Source organism: Carya illinoinensis, chromosome 13 (genome assembly GCF_018687715.1).
Source record: "Carya illinoinensis cultivar Pawnee chromosome 13, C.illinoinensisPawnee_v1, whole genome shotgun sequence".
NCBI lineage: Eukaryota > Viridiplantae > Streptophyta > Magnoliopsida > Fagales > Juglandaceae > Carya > Carya illinoinensis.
This window is the reverse complement of record NC_056764.1, coordinates 15415006-15429528: the sequence shown is the minus strand read 5'-3', so window position 1 is coordinate 15429528 and position 14523 is coordinate 15415006. Positions and strand designations below refer to the sequence as shown.

General features: G+C 35.0%; 1 protein-coding gene across 1 annotated transcript; it reads left to right on the top strand.

Moving 5' to 3' along the window:
• Positions 1-8772: 8772 nt before the first annotated feature.
• On the top strand, positions 8773-12570 carry LOC122291218 (cytokinin riboside 5'-monophosphate phosphoribohydrolase LOG1). Its single transcript, XM_043098862.1, has 7 exons — positions 8773-9064; positions 9711-9808; positions 9956-9986; positions 10606-10705; positions 11570-11640; positions 11805-11948; positions 12092-12570. The coding sequence occupies exons 1-7, from the start codon at positions 8945-8947 to the stop codon at positions 12182-12184; spliced, it is 657 nt and encodes a 218-aa protein (XP_042954796.1). The 5' UTR covers positions 8773-8944; the 3' UTR covers positions 12185-12570.
• Positions 12571-14523: the final 1953 nt, after the last annotated feature.

Here is a 14523-nt window from a genome sequence, read left to right as displayed (position 1 = left end):
AAGGGTCTTCCAATATAAGGGCAACACATGCCACCAATATGATTTTGTTGTCGAATTTATAATACAGTCTGACAGTGGCACAGGCATATATGTCCATTTACATGCACCACCTTTGTGGGGGAGTACGGTACACGTGTCAATCAAGGGACGCACCAACTCTTCTTCTTTTTTTTTCCGATTTTCTTCTCTCTTGAATGCGTTTAATAATGCCAGTACCTATGTTGTTAGTTGTAACCATGATCTTTTAATGATCTCTGGTAAATTTGAGTGGCTCGGGAAATTTGTTCGTCTTTTCCAATGATAAAAAATGTGAAGATTTTGGGAAAAAAAAAGGTTTTGATAATCTAGAAAGTTATGGGGGTACGTAGGGGTGGTGGGGGAGAAAAATGAGGCGCATTGGGATGGCCGAAGATAATAAAGGCAGAGGTCGGCTGGTGGTAGGACTAGAGATCGATCTTCCAAACCCTATCACAGACACAAACTGCTGCAATAAATTATAACATCGATCCCGCCCACCTTACCATGCACGATCGGCAACAACAGCTTGCTCATTCTCTCACAACTAACCGCATGCATGCATGCTGGATCTTTTTCATAAACAAAAGTATGGTTCTGCTACTAATTCAGAAACTCGGATCAAAGATTTATAATATGAAAACTAAATTTTTGCGATCAATTTATTATAACGAAAAAATTATTAACAATATTTTTTTTGTAGTGATTTTTCTAATTATTATTATAACTTATGGAATTTTTTAAAGGTCTAGATCTATTTCTCTTCTGCTTGAATTTCTTTTTAAAGACTTTCGGGTTAATTTTCAAATTAGTACTTGGAATTTCATGTTTTTATCAATCAAGACCTAAGTTTTCAACCTCCGCAAAATTGGTACGTACTTGGATTTGAAAAAAATAAAAAAACCCCCGCAATTAAGTACCTCTATCAGTCTCTTTAATTAAAACTAACCAGAGATTTCCATGAGGTATCTTTAGTATGCCGCTACTTATCGGAATTTGATTGGATAACATGGCATACGTACTAATGTATGTGTACTCAGCCAATTGAAGATTGACACGTGAGAATCCTCTGATCAAAGTGTAAAGACAACCTTTCTAGTTAACTAGCTAGCTATATATAGATCAGCTAGCTGCAGGTATGTATATAGATGATGTTGTAATTTTTCTCTTCTACATGATTTTGTTGGTAAATTGGATAAATAAGCAAAAGTACTGCATCCTGGCACGTAACAATATTGACGAAACTAAGATTAATTAACAGGAATTAAGACAGTATATATATATAGATGTTTGTCTTGAGAAATGGCGAGCTAGGACTGAAGAACGGACGAAAGAAACCGGTGCTGGTGCTGCAACATGTACGGTGGTCATCATGTGTGTGTACAAGACAGGCAAAGAGACTGGGGACAGCACGGTTTAATTCGGTCCATACTGGAGAGTATGAGAATGTGAGAAAATGGAGGGATTTTGTTCTTTTTGTATTAACAACAAACATGTTTCCTATTCCCACAACATAATTGTCTACTAAGGGCGGGATCGAGTGTCTTTCTGGGTACAACATGATATGGGTCGTCCGGCACTACCACTTCCCCCACCCCCCTCCCCCCCCTTATTATTATGTCAACTTAAAATTTAAAATTAAAACTAAAAGGTAGGCAAGCCTTATATTAATCTGTATAATTTGCTCCTTTTGTACCCATTCATTTCTATAAGACATTAAAACAAAATTCAAGTGACTAATGTGTTTTTCATGTTCTAAAGTCAAGAGGTTTGATCAATCCATAAAATGAGAATAGGTCAAAGCTATTCATTAGGAAAATGATACGTGGCAATCATGTTTTTAATAAGTGACATTTGTTTTAAAATAACTTATATTAGATAAGGTTAATTCGAATTACCTCAAATGAAGCGAAATTTCCACAAGTTCAGATCTTTGTTCATCTTATTGCCCGCATCAAATTGTTGTAATTATACATCTACGTTACTTTTGAGACTACTAGATCAGTCTTCATTACACACTTCAAAATCAATATCAGTTAAGATTATTGCTCTAGAAAATTGTAGAGAGGGAATATTTTTGTTTACACGTTCACTCACTTTTTAGCTTTTTCACATACCCAAACTAATGTATGTAAATCTATTATTTAAATAATCTCCTAATGAGGTGGTTAATTACCTTCCCTATAAGTTAATGAACTGTTAATAGTTGACTAAATGCTTGTGGTTGAGAGTTAATTAAAAGTAACAATCTTCCGTAAATATATATATACCCTAATTATTGTATAAACGATTTAATAGAAATATACGTGTATTAATTTATAATTCCGCCATTCAATACGATAACTTAAACCGGAGCTGCCGCACCCTCAAAAAGTGCATAAACATTAAAAAAAAAAAGAAAAAAATTTAGTTGTAAGCAATTCTACGCATTAATATGTACATTCATCTAATGTGATTGATCAGAAAGTAGATTTTATTAAAAACAATGTCAATTTAAATTTTAAATATGAAAATATCAATATTAATATACAGATTGGTATGCAAATATGTTTATACATAACAAAACTCTTAAAAAAAAGTGATGATCCGTACGTAATTCGGTAGACATCATCTACGTGCGTGCAAAGCATCTCTGTTCCATCGAGCACAAAACCAACATATTCTCGGCACGCATATGCGTATGAAAGGGGGCGCTTGTTCATTGTTGTAATGCTGTCACTGAGTGAAAATCATAAACCAAAGATATTAATACTATACTCTTTAATTTATATTACTCTATTTGTCTCTTTAATTTGATGTAGTACTGTAATATGATATTACATGACTTACTAAAAAAAATTTAAAAATATTAAAAACAGAAATATAAAATAGTAGAGAGAATTTAGAATTTTAATATTCTTCTTTTATTTAAAATATATAGTTTTTAAAAGACATATTAGCATTGCCCAATCAAAACCAAGAAGAAAGTTTTAAACTAATGGTAATATAAATATAAGCTATTCTCATTCAAAAACATAGCACAGAAACCTAGCTATGAATTAACACTTCGCACACATTATAGTACAATCAAATCGGATGGGATGTATAAGTCAACGGGAAAAGAATCGAAATTGTGCACAATTACTACGTGTTTTGATAGAGACAAGACAACAGTGTACAGGCCCTCACAACTCATGAAAACAGTGATTAAACTGTAGTAGAATATTTTTACCCATTTCTCTTTGTTTATTTTAAAAGAATATGTCTTATATAAGAAAATTAATTTATACACTCAGATGATTAATGTAATCTATCAGATTTCCTATAAGAAAATTTATTATTTATAACCGATTATATACGATGAGAATGACTATTTACGATCGAAACAGATTTATTTTGATAAAAAATAATCATTTTTACTAGAAATAATTAAACAATTTTTTTATAGTGATTATAAAATTCTATTTTTTGTGTGAAATTTATATTAGATATAAAAATGTTTCTTCTTTCTTCTGTATCAAATTTGGGATAGATAGGCACTATCAAAATGGAATATTCTTGTAACCATAACGCGCCTAGTCAATTTGAAGAAACATTAATGAAGGGGTGTACAGTGAAATGTCAATTTTATGGTGCCCAGAAATTTGGTAGTCTTTCTTATTCATCGAAAGGGGAAAGATCCCAAAGGAGGAAAGTTTGGTAAGATTGCTTGTCATGGAGTGGGACTAGCCATATTCTTGCTGCCTTCCAAAATTGAGCACCAAACTTCCGACTCATACTTTCTCATCTGATCTAATGTGAATACTCTGCCTAAACCACGATGCTTGTGAACAAAAATCTTGGTCAAAAAAAAAAAATAGAAAAAAAAATAGATCTTGTTTGGTTATCAAATTTAATTGAGATCAACTCAATTCAATCTAATTTTAAATTCAGTTTAATATCCAAACACTTAACTCTTTCATCTCAACGTAAAATCTCTTCACATTAGAGACTGACAACATTTTTTAACTTAACACATCTTTATACGTGAGACTTATAATCTTTTTCAACTTCTCATAAATATATCTAAACTTATATTAACATTTAAACACATATATACTCATTTTAAATGAACCCTACAAAATTCATTCTACATAACTCTTAACTAATTATTATTTATAAAAAATTTAACCCCACTCAACATCTAAACGTAAACTAAATAATAAATAAAACCCACAAAGTTCGACTCCAAGGTTTTCATGTTCCATTTTCGTACTCTTTTGTCTTGTTCATATGTAAATCACGAGAGTCCGTTTACTTGGTGTGAGAACACTTTTTGGTGCTTGTATGCATATGTCAAATCTTGTATGAACGATTTCTTGGATCCTGGTGATCCAATTCGTTTGGAAAAAGAACAAAAAAAAACACAAAAAGAAGAGTCAAGTTCTTAAATATCATCCAGTGACCAATAGGATACTTCGAGCTTATAAAATATAAAGCCTTCAACTTCAAGAAGAAAAATACAGTACTAGTACTCTAGCTAGCCTGAATATTCATACGAGACCGAGAGCTAGATTCCGTTGGTAATGCAATTTATATATCTTGAATGTGGAAAAGGTTTCCTAGCAAAACAAAATAGTACTTGGGACTCTCAATCTTTATGAGCAGGTTAATCAGAAAAGGGACCCGTTCCTTTCAAACCCTCTCCTTTTCTAATAGTATCCACTCGGATGAGGTCTTGAAAGAAAACCTGTACCCTGTGCGGCCACTAAGAATGGTTACTGGACGAAGGCGGGATTGGCTTCATCCCCATAACATAGCTCGACGCTAAAGGTTGATGTTGCTTTCTAAAATTAGGAGAACGAATCGGTGATCTCGGTCATCACTTAGGATACCTTTGATGAGGAAGTTGTTCTAAGCAAGGGGATAAAATGTTAATTATATGCATTCCTAAAGAACTGAGAGGGCCGGCTTAGATTAAGAAAAATGTACAATATCAATTGAGCCCACATTGCAAAACTTGGTTAGAAATTAGCTTATGTGGGTGAAAGATACTACTTTGGAGGCGTGCCGTGAAATGCATGCAGTGACCTATAAGAAAAGGTACGTGCTGTTTTTAGCATTAGGGATGGGTAATCTATACTTGTGTGGAAAGAAGTTGGTAATTCTATATGAGTAATGCTACGTATAATCATTTTTGTCTATTCCCTGCGCACTTTACTAATATGATTCATTGCATCAAATTTCTTTTAATATACAATCAATCATATCAATAGAATACACAAAAAAGTACGTAAAAGTGATTACACATAAAAATTTTTATTCTTATATAAGCTTAGATAATTTCATTGGCAGATTCCAAGACACAAGCTACATTCAAAGTGGTGGATTTCATCAGTCCTTTACCGAGTGATGAGATAATCAATTGATAACATCCTCAGAATCTATATCCCTCAAGAATGAGCTGAAGTAGAATATTCCTATAGGAATGCTTATGATGGGTGCCACCTTTTTTTTCTAATTATCCGAGACGAATGAGGAGTGGCCACGTAGGGGACATATGCAAAAGCACGACTGACCGTGCAATAGGCTATCAACACCCCCCTTTCTCTTTGCTCTCATTCTCTCACGCAAAGGAAAAAGGCGATCTGAACACCGTCTCCCCCCTTCTCATTCTCTCATGTGAAGGATCTCCTTTCCCTCTCACACTCTGACACTCTCTCACCCAAAAAAAAATCTCTTCTCTTTCTCTCTTATTCCCTATCTCTGCTCTCATTCTCTCTTGGTCCGAAATCTCTAACCTCTATAACCTCTCTCTCCCCTTCCCTTTCTCTCCCCTTCTTCTGCTCTCATTCTCTCTCAAGAGACAGATGTTGTGAATGTGGTGAAAAGGATTTCTAATTTCTCACTGTTGGCACATATTCCATCTCTCCTCTCTGCATATGTACACCGATTTTGCACACTAATGGTCCAAAATCATGGTTTAATCTTGTGTGCATAATCTGTGTTAATTCATGATTCTTGCTAGTCGAGGTATTCAAACTCTGTTTTCTTCCATAAACACAGAGGAGGATTTCATGGGAATGGATGGGCTATAGCTGAGTGCCAGGAGGCACTTCACGTGGAGGGTGGTAGTGCGGAGTGGTGTTACTGTGGCAAGCTCTGTCTTCATCACCAAAAACAGAGGTGGAAGATACAGGAAGTGCTAAGGAATTTCACATGGAGGGTGGTTCTGGGCTGGGGTGAGGGTGACGACATCTTGGACCTGCTGACTTTTCTAGGTTGCTAGTGTAAATCTGTGGTGGCTTCTGTAAGACTCGGGGCTGGGGTGGTTTCGGCACAGCATCACGTGATGCAGGGGTGGAGTGGTTCGGCGCAGAACGTGGAGGAGGCTCGCATGAAAACATGGATAGTGTTGGGCGCATACGGAGTAGGCTAACCAAAGTCCATCATGAAGGAGAGATTGAGAGAAGTTTTCGTAAAGGAGAGGGAATGAGAGAGACAGAAAGGGTAGAGAAGCATTCTTGGGTTAGGGATGATTTTCGTAGAGGGAAGGAGAGAAAAAGAAGGAGAGAGAGGGGGGGAGAGATAGAGAGTTCTAAAAGGCCTCCCTCTACCTGTCAATCCCCTATAGCGCAGCTCTTGGATGTGAAATTGTAGTCCTTATGTGTCACTTGACTATTGGACTCCAATAAATAGAGTTGATAGGAAGCACCGGTTTAAAGATATTCTCATACTCCTAATAAAGGTGCCCGAGGAGTCTCAATCAAATCGGCCTATCTTTTGGACCAAAAGAATCTGCAGCTCCAACACCATGCATGGACCTCTCGAGACTAAAGAGTGGAAGAAACTCTAGTCAACACACACACACACACACACACACACACACACACACACACACACACACACACACACACACACACACACATATATCAATGTCTATATACATATGATGATTTAGAAGTCAACGTGGGGAGTACTACCTGTCAAAACTTTCCTAGCCACGTTCATTCATTGAACAAAAGAAGAAGATAGAAGATACCACTGACCCATGGATACGCAACAGTTAGTTGCAAATCGTATTACAAAATGAATTGGGATCATTCTAAACCCTACTTATTCTGTTAATATCCGTATATACCTAGATACCATCAATATAATAAAAAAAAGATAAATGATATTTATAGTAAAAAAAATTATATAAATGCCGCACAATCACATAGAGGAGGAGCTCCTCCCTCCCTCTTGGAGCTCTCCCTACCCCCTTCTTCCCTCTCTTCCCCTCTCATGGCTTAGAAATCATTGATGTAGAGTTGTTTTGCGTTTTTCTCTTTCGAGATGGATCGAAAATGACCAATCTACTACCTTCCAGTCACCCACAAGCTACACACAGTGGCACTATTTTTCTAGGCAGCCAATCTACAAGCCACTCGTGTACCTCACGCACTGCTCATATTCTCGAGCCTCATATCTTCAATATCCACATCCTTCTATAGCTAGTGCATGGCCCCCCATATGCAAATATAGTTCCTTATGCTTCTCGAGACCATGATTAAATCGACCATTGGTTCTTTCCCATTTTTTATTTTTCCTAAAATTTGGAGTTGAATTACTCCCCTATTTGTGGAAATAAGTTAAAAGTTTGAACTATAATTAACGCCCATTTACCACTATCACCCTCATGGACCATTTGACAACTACTTGTGAAAACAGGACCAGCCATCGGCGTGAGAGACTAACAAATCTTTTTTTTTTTAGAAGAGCGAGAAAGTTTAATTTCAATTTGGCATTGCGCAATAGATCTTGGCGCTCTAACTTACTGTTTGTACGTCCTATCCAAGCATGAAGGGTACAAATCTTCTTCAATTGCAACAAATTATTCAAAATTGGTGCAGCCCTATCTACTGCAACATCTCATTGCTACAATGGAAATTTGGCCGGGCATGCAAGTCTCTTCAAGGATTACCAACAAAAACTACCTTCATGGTGATCAGTCTTCTCTTGGACCACGTAACAGTCTATTGCTCGAAAGAACATGAGACACGGGCTGCCTGCTTCATTTGTCCAAACGTACTCTCCTCCATATATTTTCTTTGACTACTGAGGCCGGTATGAAAATTTTGGGACGATTGTATGGGGGCACCAAGTATCCCACCTAATCTACCTTAAATTATTAAAATAAAATCATTTTTCCTATTGCCATCCGAACGTCTCTTATGTTTAGTAATTGAAAACTAATTCATTTTGTGCATAAATTTTGTTTTCTCTCACAATTTTTTTGCCTGCACTTCTTTCTATACGCTAGAATATTTTTCCTACAAAAATAAAATTTAAGACCCTATGGAAATAAAATATATAAGAAAATCACCAAAAAATAAAAGTCACCCCAATAAATTGAAAGTAAGTTATACTTTTAATGTCAAATCTCAAGAATATTTTACTTTTAATTTTATTTTATTTTTTAATAAATTGGAAGAGAGGGGGTCGAACCCATGATTTCTATTTTGGAGATAGGGATATTATGCCACCAGGGCATAGGCCGTTGACAAAATATTTTACTTTTAATTGAATGAATTTTTCTTGTTCAAATATGAACACCTGATTGTTTTATCCAAGAAAACTATTAAAATGGTAAATCTTTACTAAAATAAAAAAAAAATATTAATAAAATGTATTTTTTAGCTAGAGATTTTTGCTGGAACAAAAAGAAATGAAGAAAAAAGGTGGAAAAATATTAAAAGATCAGCCATTCGGCCGTAAAGTTGTGGAGTTTAACAGGGTATGGATTTGCGCGTGCTAACGTGCACCTATACTACCGTTATATATATGCACTCCCTCTCGATCGGTCATGACGCACTCTCGAATTGTCAAACCGTGGGGGCAGTAAGAAGGCACGGGATATTTGCATAGCTCTCTCTGCAAGTGTGTGTTTTTGTCAGAGAGAGAGAGAGGGAGAGAGGGAGAGAGAGAGATGGAGAGGGATAAAGAAATGAAACAATCAAAGTTCAAGAGGATTTGTGTGTTTTGTGGGAGTAGCCCAGGAAAGAAGAGCAGTTATAGGGACGCTGCTATTGAGCTCGGCAGGGAATTGGTAATGTCTCTGTCTATTGGCTCTTCTTTCTTTAGTCTTTGTTCCATTTGGGTTTCTATTTCCTTTTTATTGTCAGGTCAATTATATATCCGACTGCAGTTTTTTCTGAGTTTCGGAACATGGGCCTCATGGATTTCTTGATTTTAACCACTATTTTCATGTTGCCCCAAGCGATTTTTCATGAAAAGTAGTCAGAATGTCGTAGGTTCCTTCTTCTTCTATATGGCATAGCTTTCTTCAAAAATACTACAGGGGACGGACCGTTTTCAACTTCAATTCTTGGTTTCTTGCTGCAGCCTGTTATAAGACCTCACTTTCTCTTTTGTGAGCTACATTTCATTTCAGTTCATACTCATCTTGGAGATAGCAAATATGTATGTTCTGCTACTCCTCGAATCCGCGAAGCTATATCCAAAGTATAAGCACTCTGTTGAACAACCATTGAATTTTCATCACATTTTTTCTTCTTTCTTTGTTGGAGTAATTTTGTGTAACTTTAATGAGCTTCGCCATTTGTCACTCTCTGTAAATTAGCTTCTTCCTAAATGGATTTTGGAGTTTTTTACCCCCAAGTTTCCCTTGCCATTTTACAAATTACAACGCTCTCGCTGATTATGCTGGGTTACTGCTGCCTGGTTTGGTACAGGTTTCAAGAAATATTGACCTGGTTTATGGAGGAGGGAGCGTCGGTTTGATGGGTTCGATTTCCCAAGCTGTCTACGACGGTGGTCGCCATGTCATTGGGTGAGCATCTTCATCTTCATTTTCATCTTTCTGTGTTGAGTAAATTATTAAATGGATCAAAAAATTGAAAGAAAAAGATAGTCATTTTTTTGGGGCCGTGGTCTTTATCTCAATCAAAACTTTTTTTTGTCATGTTATTGTCTGCAGAGTTATACCCAAGACACTCATGCCTAGAGAGGTATGTTGCTACCAATATCATGCATTCTGCAGTGACCAAGAAAAAAATGAAAATGACCCAACAAGCCACAGAGAGATAGAGCATTATCTAATTCCTTTTGCCTGCTCTGTTAAATGTGGCTTTTTTTTCTTTTTTTCTTTTTCATTTTGTGGTAGCTACATTGACATGAATTTCTACCTCACCTTTGTTATCTTAAACCTACGGATTTTCTAATTGTCTCTTTTGGGATTCGTGTGGGTTCAAAGTGGGATTTTTGGTTGGTCCTCAGATTTCCTTGATTTCCCAAATCCTGATCTTAAAAGAAACTATATCTCTTCCTCAAATCCACCTGGCCATCTGGGGTCTCTACCACTTTGTCCCTCTCCCTCCACTTGTTGGATTCCTTAGTTCTCTGGGTTTCCGTTTTCCTCTCATTCTAGATAGACCAAAAATATCAGGTTCATATTTATGTATTTTCCTTCTCTTTCTTTTCTTTTCTGCACAACTCATGATTGCTTCTTAATTTGTGCCCAACACTGATTGGAAGACTCTCTCTCTCTCCTCTTCAAAGTTGTCTCTTTCTGCATTTTTTTTGTACTTTTACTTTGGTGGATTGACTTGGGTTCTGCTGAGTCTGCAGATAACTGGAGAGCCAGTGGGTGAAGTGAAGGCAGTAGCAGACATGCACCAGCGGAAGGCTGAGATGGCTAGGCATTCTGATGCCTTCATTGCCTTACCCGGTTGGTACAAATACTCTAAAACCTGCCATCATTCTTATTGAACATCCACCCCACCTCCAGCCTCCATGACGTATACCATGAAATGGATTGGTGTCCCCAAAATACCCTCTACATTACCAAGAATCCCAGATAAGAATTAAAATGACCCACCACCAAGGGAGGGGCAGAAATGATATTAAATAACTAATCTTAATTAATTAAGATGCCATTAGCCAAACCAAAGCAGGTTATTCCATGATATTGCTTGTTGTAACACTATTTCTTTTAGGGTACACGTCCTTTTATCTTGGGGATACCCTATTGAGCATAAGATGCAAAGCTCCTAACTTTCCAATTATTACAAATATGAAGTGGGGTTTAAAAGGGATTATATCATTATACTGTGCTTGCGTTCGGACTGAGAGGTAAATATATAAATTATAAGCCCAATATTTTAGTTCTACTTTTTCCACAATGGAAGACTGAATGTGAGCTAACTGCCTTGATAAGTATCTTTGGGGCTAAGACCACGAGAAGTGATAAAACCCCATTTCTGACATTGGTAATGGGCTGAGGCCCAAACTCTGAAAAGTTGGATAAGGTACTCCAGTTTTAGTTCAAGAATCTTTTCAAAGGTGGTATAAAAGAAAAGGAGACAAAAACACAAGAAAAACTGACCCGAAAAGGAGACCAAAAAGGGAAATGTGCATGAATCCGAACATCTAAAGCATTATTATTTAATATGTTTTGAGGCATATATATTTTTTTAATATTACTGACGTTTATTATCTTGAATATTTTATGCTGGATTTCCCTTCCCAATATTTATGTTGTTCTAGTAATATGATAAATCTTTATTCTAATTCCTCTTTATGTCCCATGAAGGTGGGTATGGGACTCTTGAAGAGCTTCTTGAAGTGATAACCTGGGCCCAACTTGGCATCCATGATAAACCGGTATATTTCCATCCTTCATGAATTTTATCGTTCACAACCAAAAATTAAAAAAATAAAAATAAAATTAATTACTTTTGGTTGAATGCTTGCTTTGCTTTTAGGGGGGAAAGAATAAAAAATAAAACATTAAACAGAATTCTCTTTTTCTTGGATGATTTTGGCAGGTGGGATTGTTGAATGTGGATGGATACTACAATTCCTTGTTGTCATTCATCGACAAAGCAGTGGAGGAAGGCTTCATTAGTCCAACTGCACGCCATATCATTGTATCCGCCCCTACTGCGAAAGAGCTAGTCAAGAAAATGGAGGTAAAACTTATATATATCTTCTTATTTTCCAGTTTTTTTTTAAATTGCCCTTTTGGATCAAAGAGCTTTTACTCTCTTTTAGGGCATAGGAATGAAAGAAAAGAAAATATTGTTTGGATTATTGACCAAATTTAGGTTTGCAGGACTATTTTCCAAGGCATGAAATAGTTGCATCAAAGCTAAGCTGGGAAATTGAACAATTAGGCTACCCTCCAAAATGTGACATCTCAAGGTGAATAGATGATGATGCATAGATGGAGTAGAAGGAGGAGGCTTTTTGTGATGAAAGCCACTAATTTTAGATGACCAGAAATTTCCTCAAGTGGGCCTTTTTTTTTTTTTTTTTTTTGTTCCCTTGGTGTAAACTAGAAGAAATTGACCTCAAGTTGTGTAGCTAGACTACTTTCCTTTAATGGTAATTACCTGGGTATTCTGATGCTCCATTTGGTTGACAGATGCAGGGAAATAGAGAAGAAAATTTAGTGTTACAACAATTTGTATTGGAATGATGTTTGTTGTCAATTCTAAATTGTCTTTCAATTTCCTCTGGACTTTGTTTTCATGTCATCCCATTTTCCAAGCAATGAATAATACATATTAGAACAATGTTTTTGCGTGGCTTTATAGTTTTATATGTCAACTACTTAAATCCCACTTCAAATATGCCGTATAACATCTATGTTTAGAATGATAAAATCTAAGATAAAGGATCATATTTATCAATTATCATATATAAATTCACCATACCTAATTTGTCACTGTTGTATCGAGTAACATAGCTAATAGTGATACAAAATTATTAGTTTAAGCTTAATTTATAAACAGAGGTGAAAAAGGGTTATCTTGTGGATGTGTTTCACCGCTATTTACAGATGATCACCTGCAATATAATTTTAAAAAATAATATTAAATATAGTCTTAGGACATGCAATCTTCACACACTCCTTGTGAAGAAGGGATGGTACATATTAAAAATTTATTTTTTATGTAAATCCGAGAGTTATCTAATTTTTTAAAAAATAGCATGCAGAACTTGGGACTCTAAAATTTCAAATATCATTTCTCAACTTTTAGGGGAAAGGAGGGTCTACTGAATTTTATAGAGGCATGCAATATTTTGGAAGGCTCAAGTATAAAATTTTGAAATTCTACTTTTTAGGGGAGAAGAGTGTGGGTTTGCTGAGTTCACGGCCCCTTAAGCCCCTCCACCACATTGGGCTTCTTCTATAAATGATAAAAAGTAAGAAACCAAAACGAAATAAATATAGGGAAAAATAGAATCTAAACAAATACATAAAACATGCATAAAACATAAAATCCCAAAATTATAAATAGTGCTCCCCTCACCCTTTCCTATGTATTTATGTTTGATAATTCTATTTTACTTTAATTTTATTGGTTTTTTATCATTTTTCAACCATTTCCAAACTAATAACCGGAAATGATTTGTACAAGTTTTAAATAGACAAATCATATATAAGTCTTTGTAAAAAAGTAGACCACACCTTAAAAAAGTGTAAAAAAATATTTTTTATTAGTGGAGTATTTTTTTTTTTTTTATAAAGAACTTATATGAGGCTAATCTATTTGAAACTTGTATCTAATATTACTCATAATTTAAATAGTCTATTATTTCAAAATAGGGATATCAAATTGTGTCGTATTTGTGTTAGATTAACGGGTCTTGTTACATACTATACCACCCCTATTCCCAAGTCCATTTATTCATTAATGGAAAATTATTGACCCAGCACACCATTACAACATGATGACCAATCATGAACATATGAAAAATGCTGTTGTGCCACCCCAGTCGTACCGATACAATGTACCATTGGATATTTTTTTTACTTAGTGATTAATGAAATAATTTTAAATGTATTTGTGTATGTTTTTACTTAGTGATTAAAAGAATAATTAAAAAAATATGAAAAAAAAAATTAAGAAAAAACAATGATACGCCCAACAGTATACTCCAAGTGGCATAGCACAGTAGCGGCAGCCTAAACATATACATATTACATATAAACAATTAAATTTTTTTAAAGTTTAAAAGAGGACTGGTCAATACGTCATGTCAAAATTAAATTAAATAATTTAAACATAAAAGTTAAAAATAGCAAACTCTTAAAAATAAAAAGCAAATTAATTCAAATAAAAAACTAATGAGTGATCTAGATTGGGCAACCCATAGGGTAGTCGTCGAGGGCCACTCCGTGGGCGCCGCCCCTGAGGGCTGCTTAAAAAAAAATAAAAGAAAAATAAAAAATATTTTTTTATTTCTTAAAATATTTCTAATATTAATTTTTTTTTTTCTATTCTTAGCGTATACTGTTAATTAATTTGACTTTTAAAGGATTTTGGTTATTAAATTTTTGTTCTCTTTTTAATTCTTGAGTTCTACTTTCTAGTTTTTTAATTTTAGTTGGTTTAATAATAATATTGATCATTTTTTGAAACTCTATATTTTATATTTTTAATATTTTTTTAGTTTTAAAAAACTAACCAAAAAATACTAGGGACACAAAAAAATTCTACAAACTAACGTAGCACAGTACCAATGTGCCACATTAGT

Coding starts and splice junctions, on each gene's coding strand:
- LOC122291218 (XM_043098862.1), top strand. CDS start 8,945: ATGGAGAGGGATAAAGAAATGAAACAATCAAAGTTCAAGAGGATTTGT. Junction 9,987..10,605: donor AGACACTCATGCCTAGAGAG/GTATGTTGCTAC, acceptor CTGAGTCTGCAG/ATAACTGGAGAGCCAGTGGG. Junction 11,949..12,091: donor AGCTAGTCAAGAAAATGGAG/GTAAAACTTATA, acceptor TTAGGTTTGCAG/GACTATTTTCCAAGGCATGA.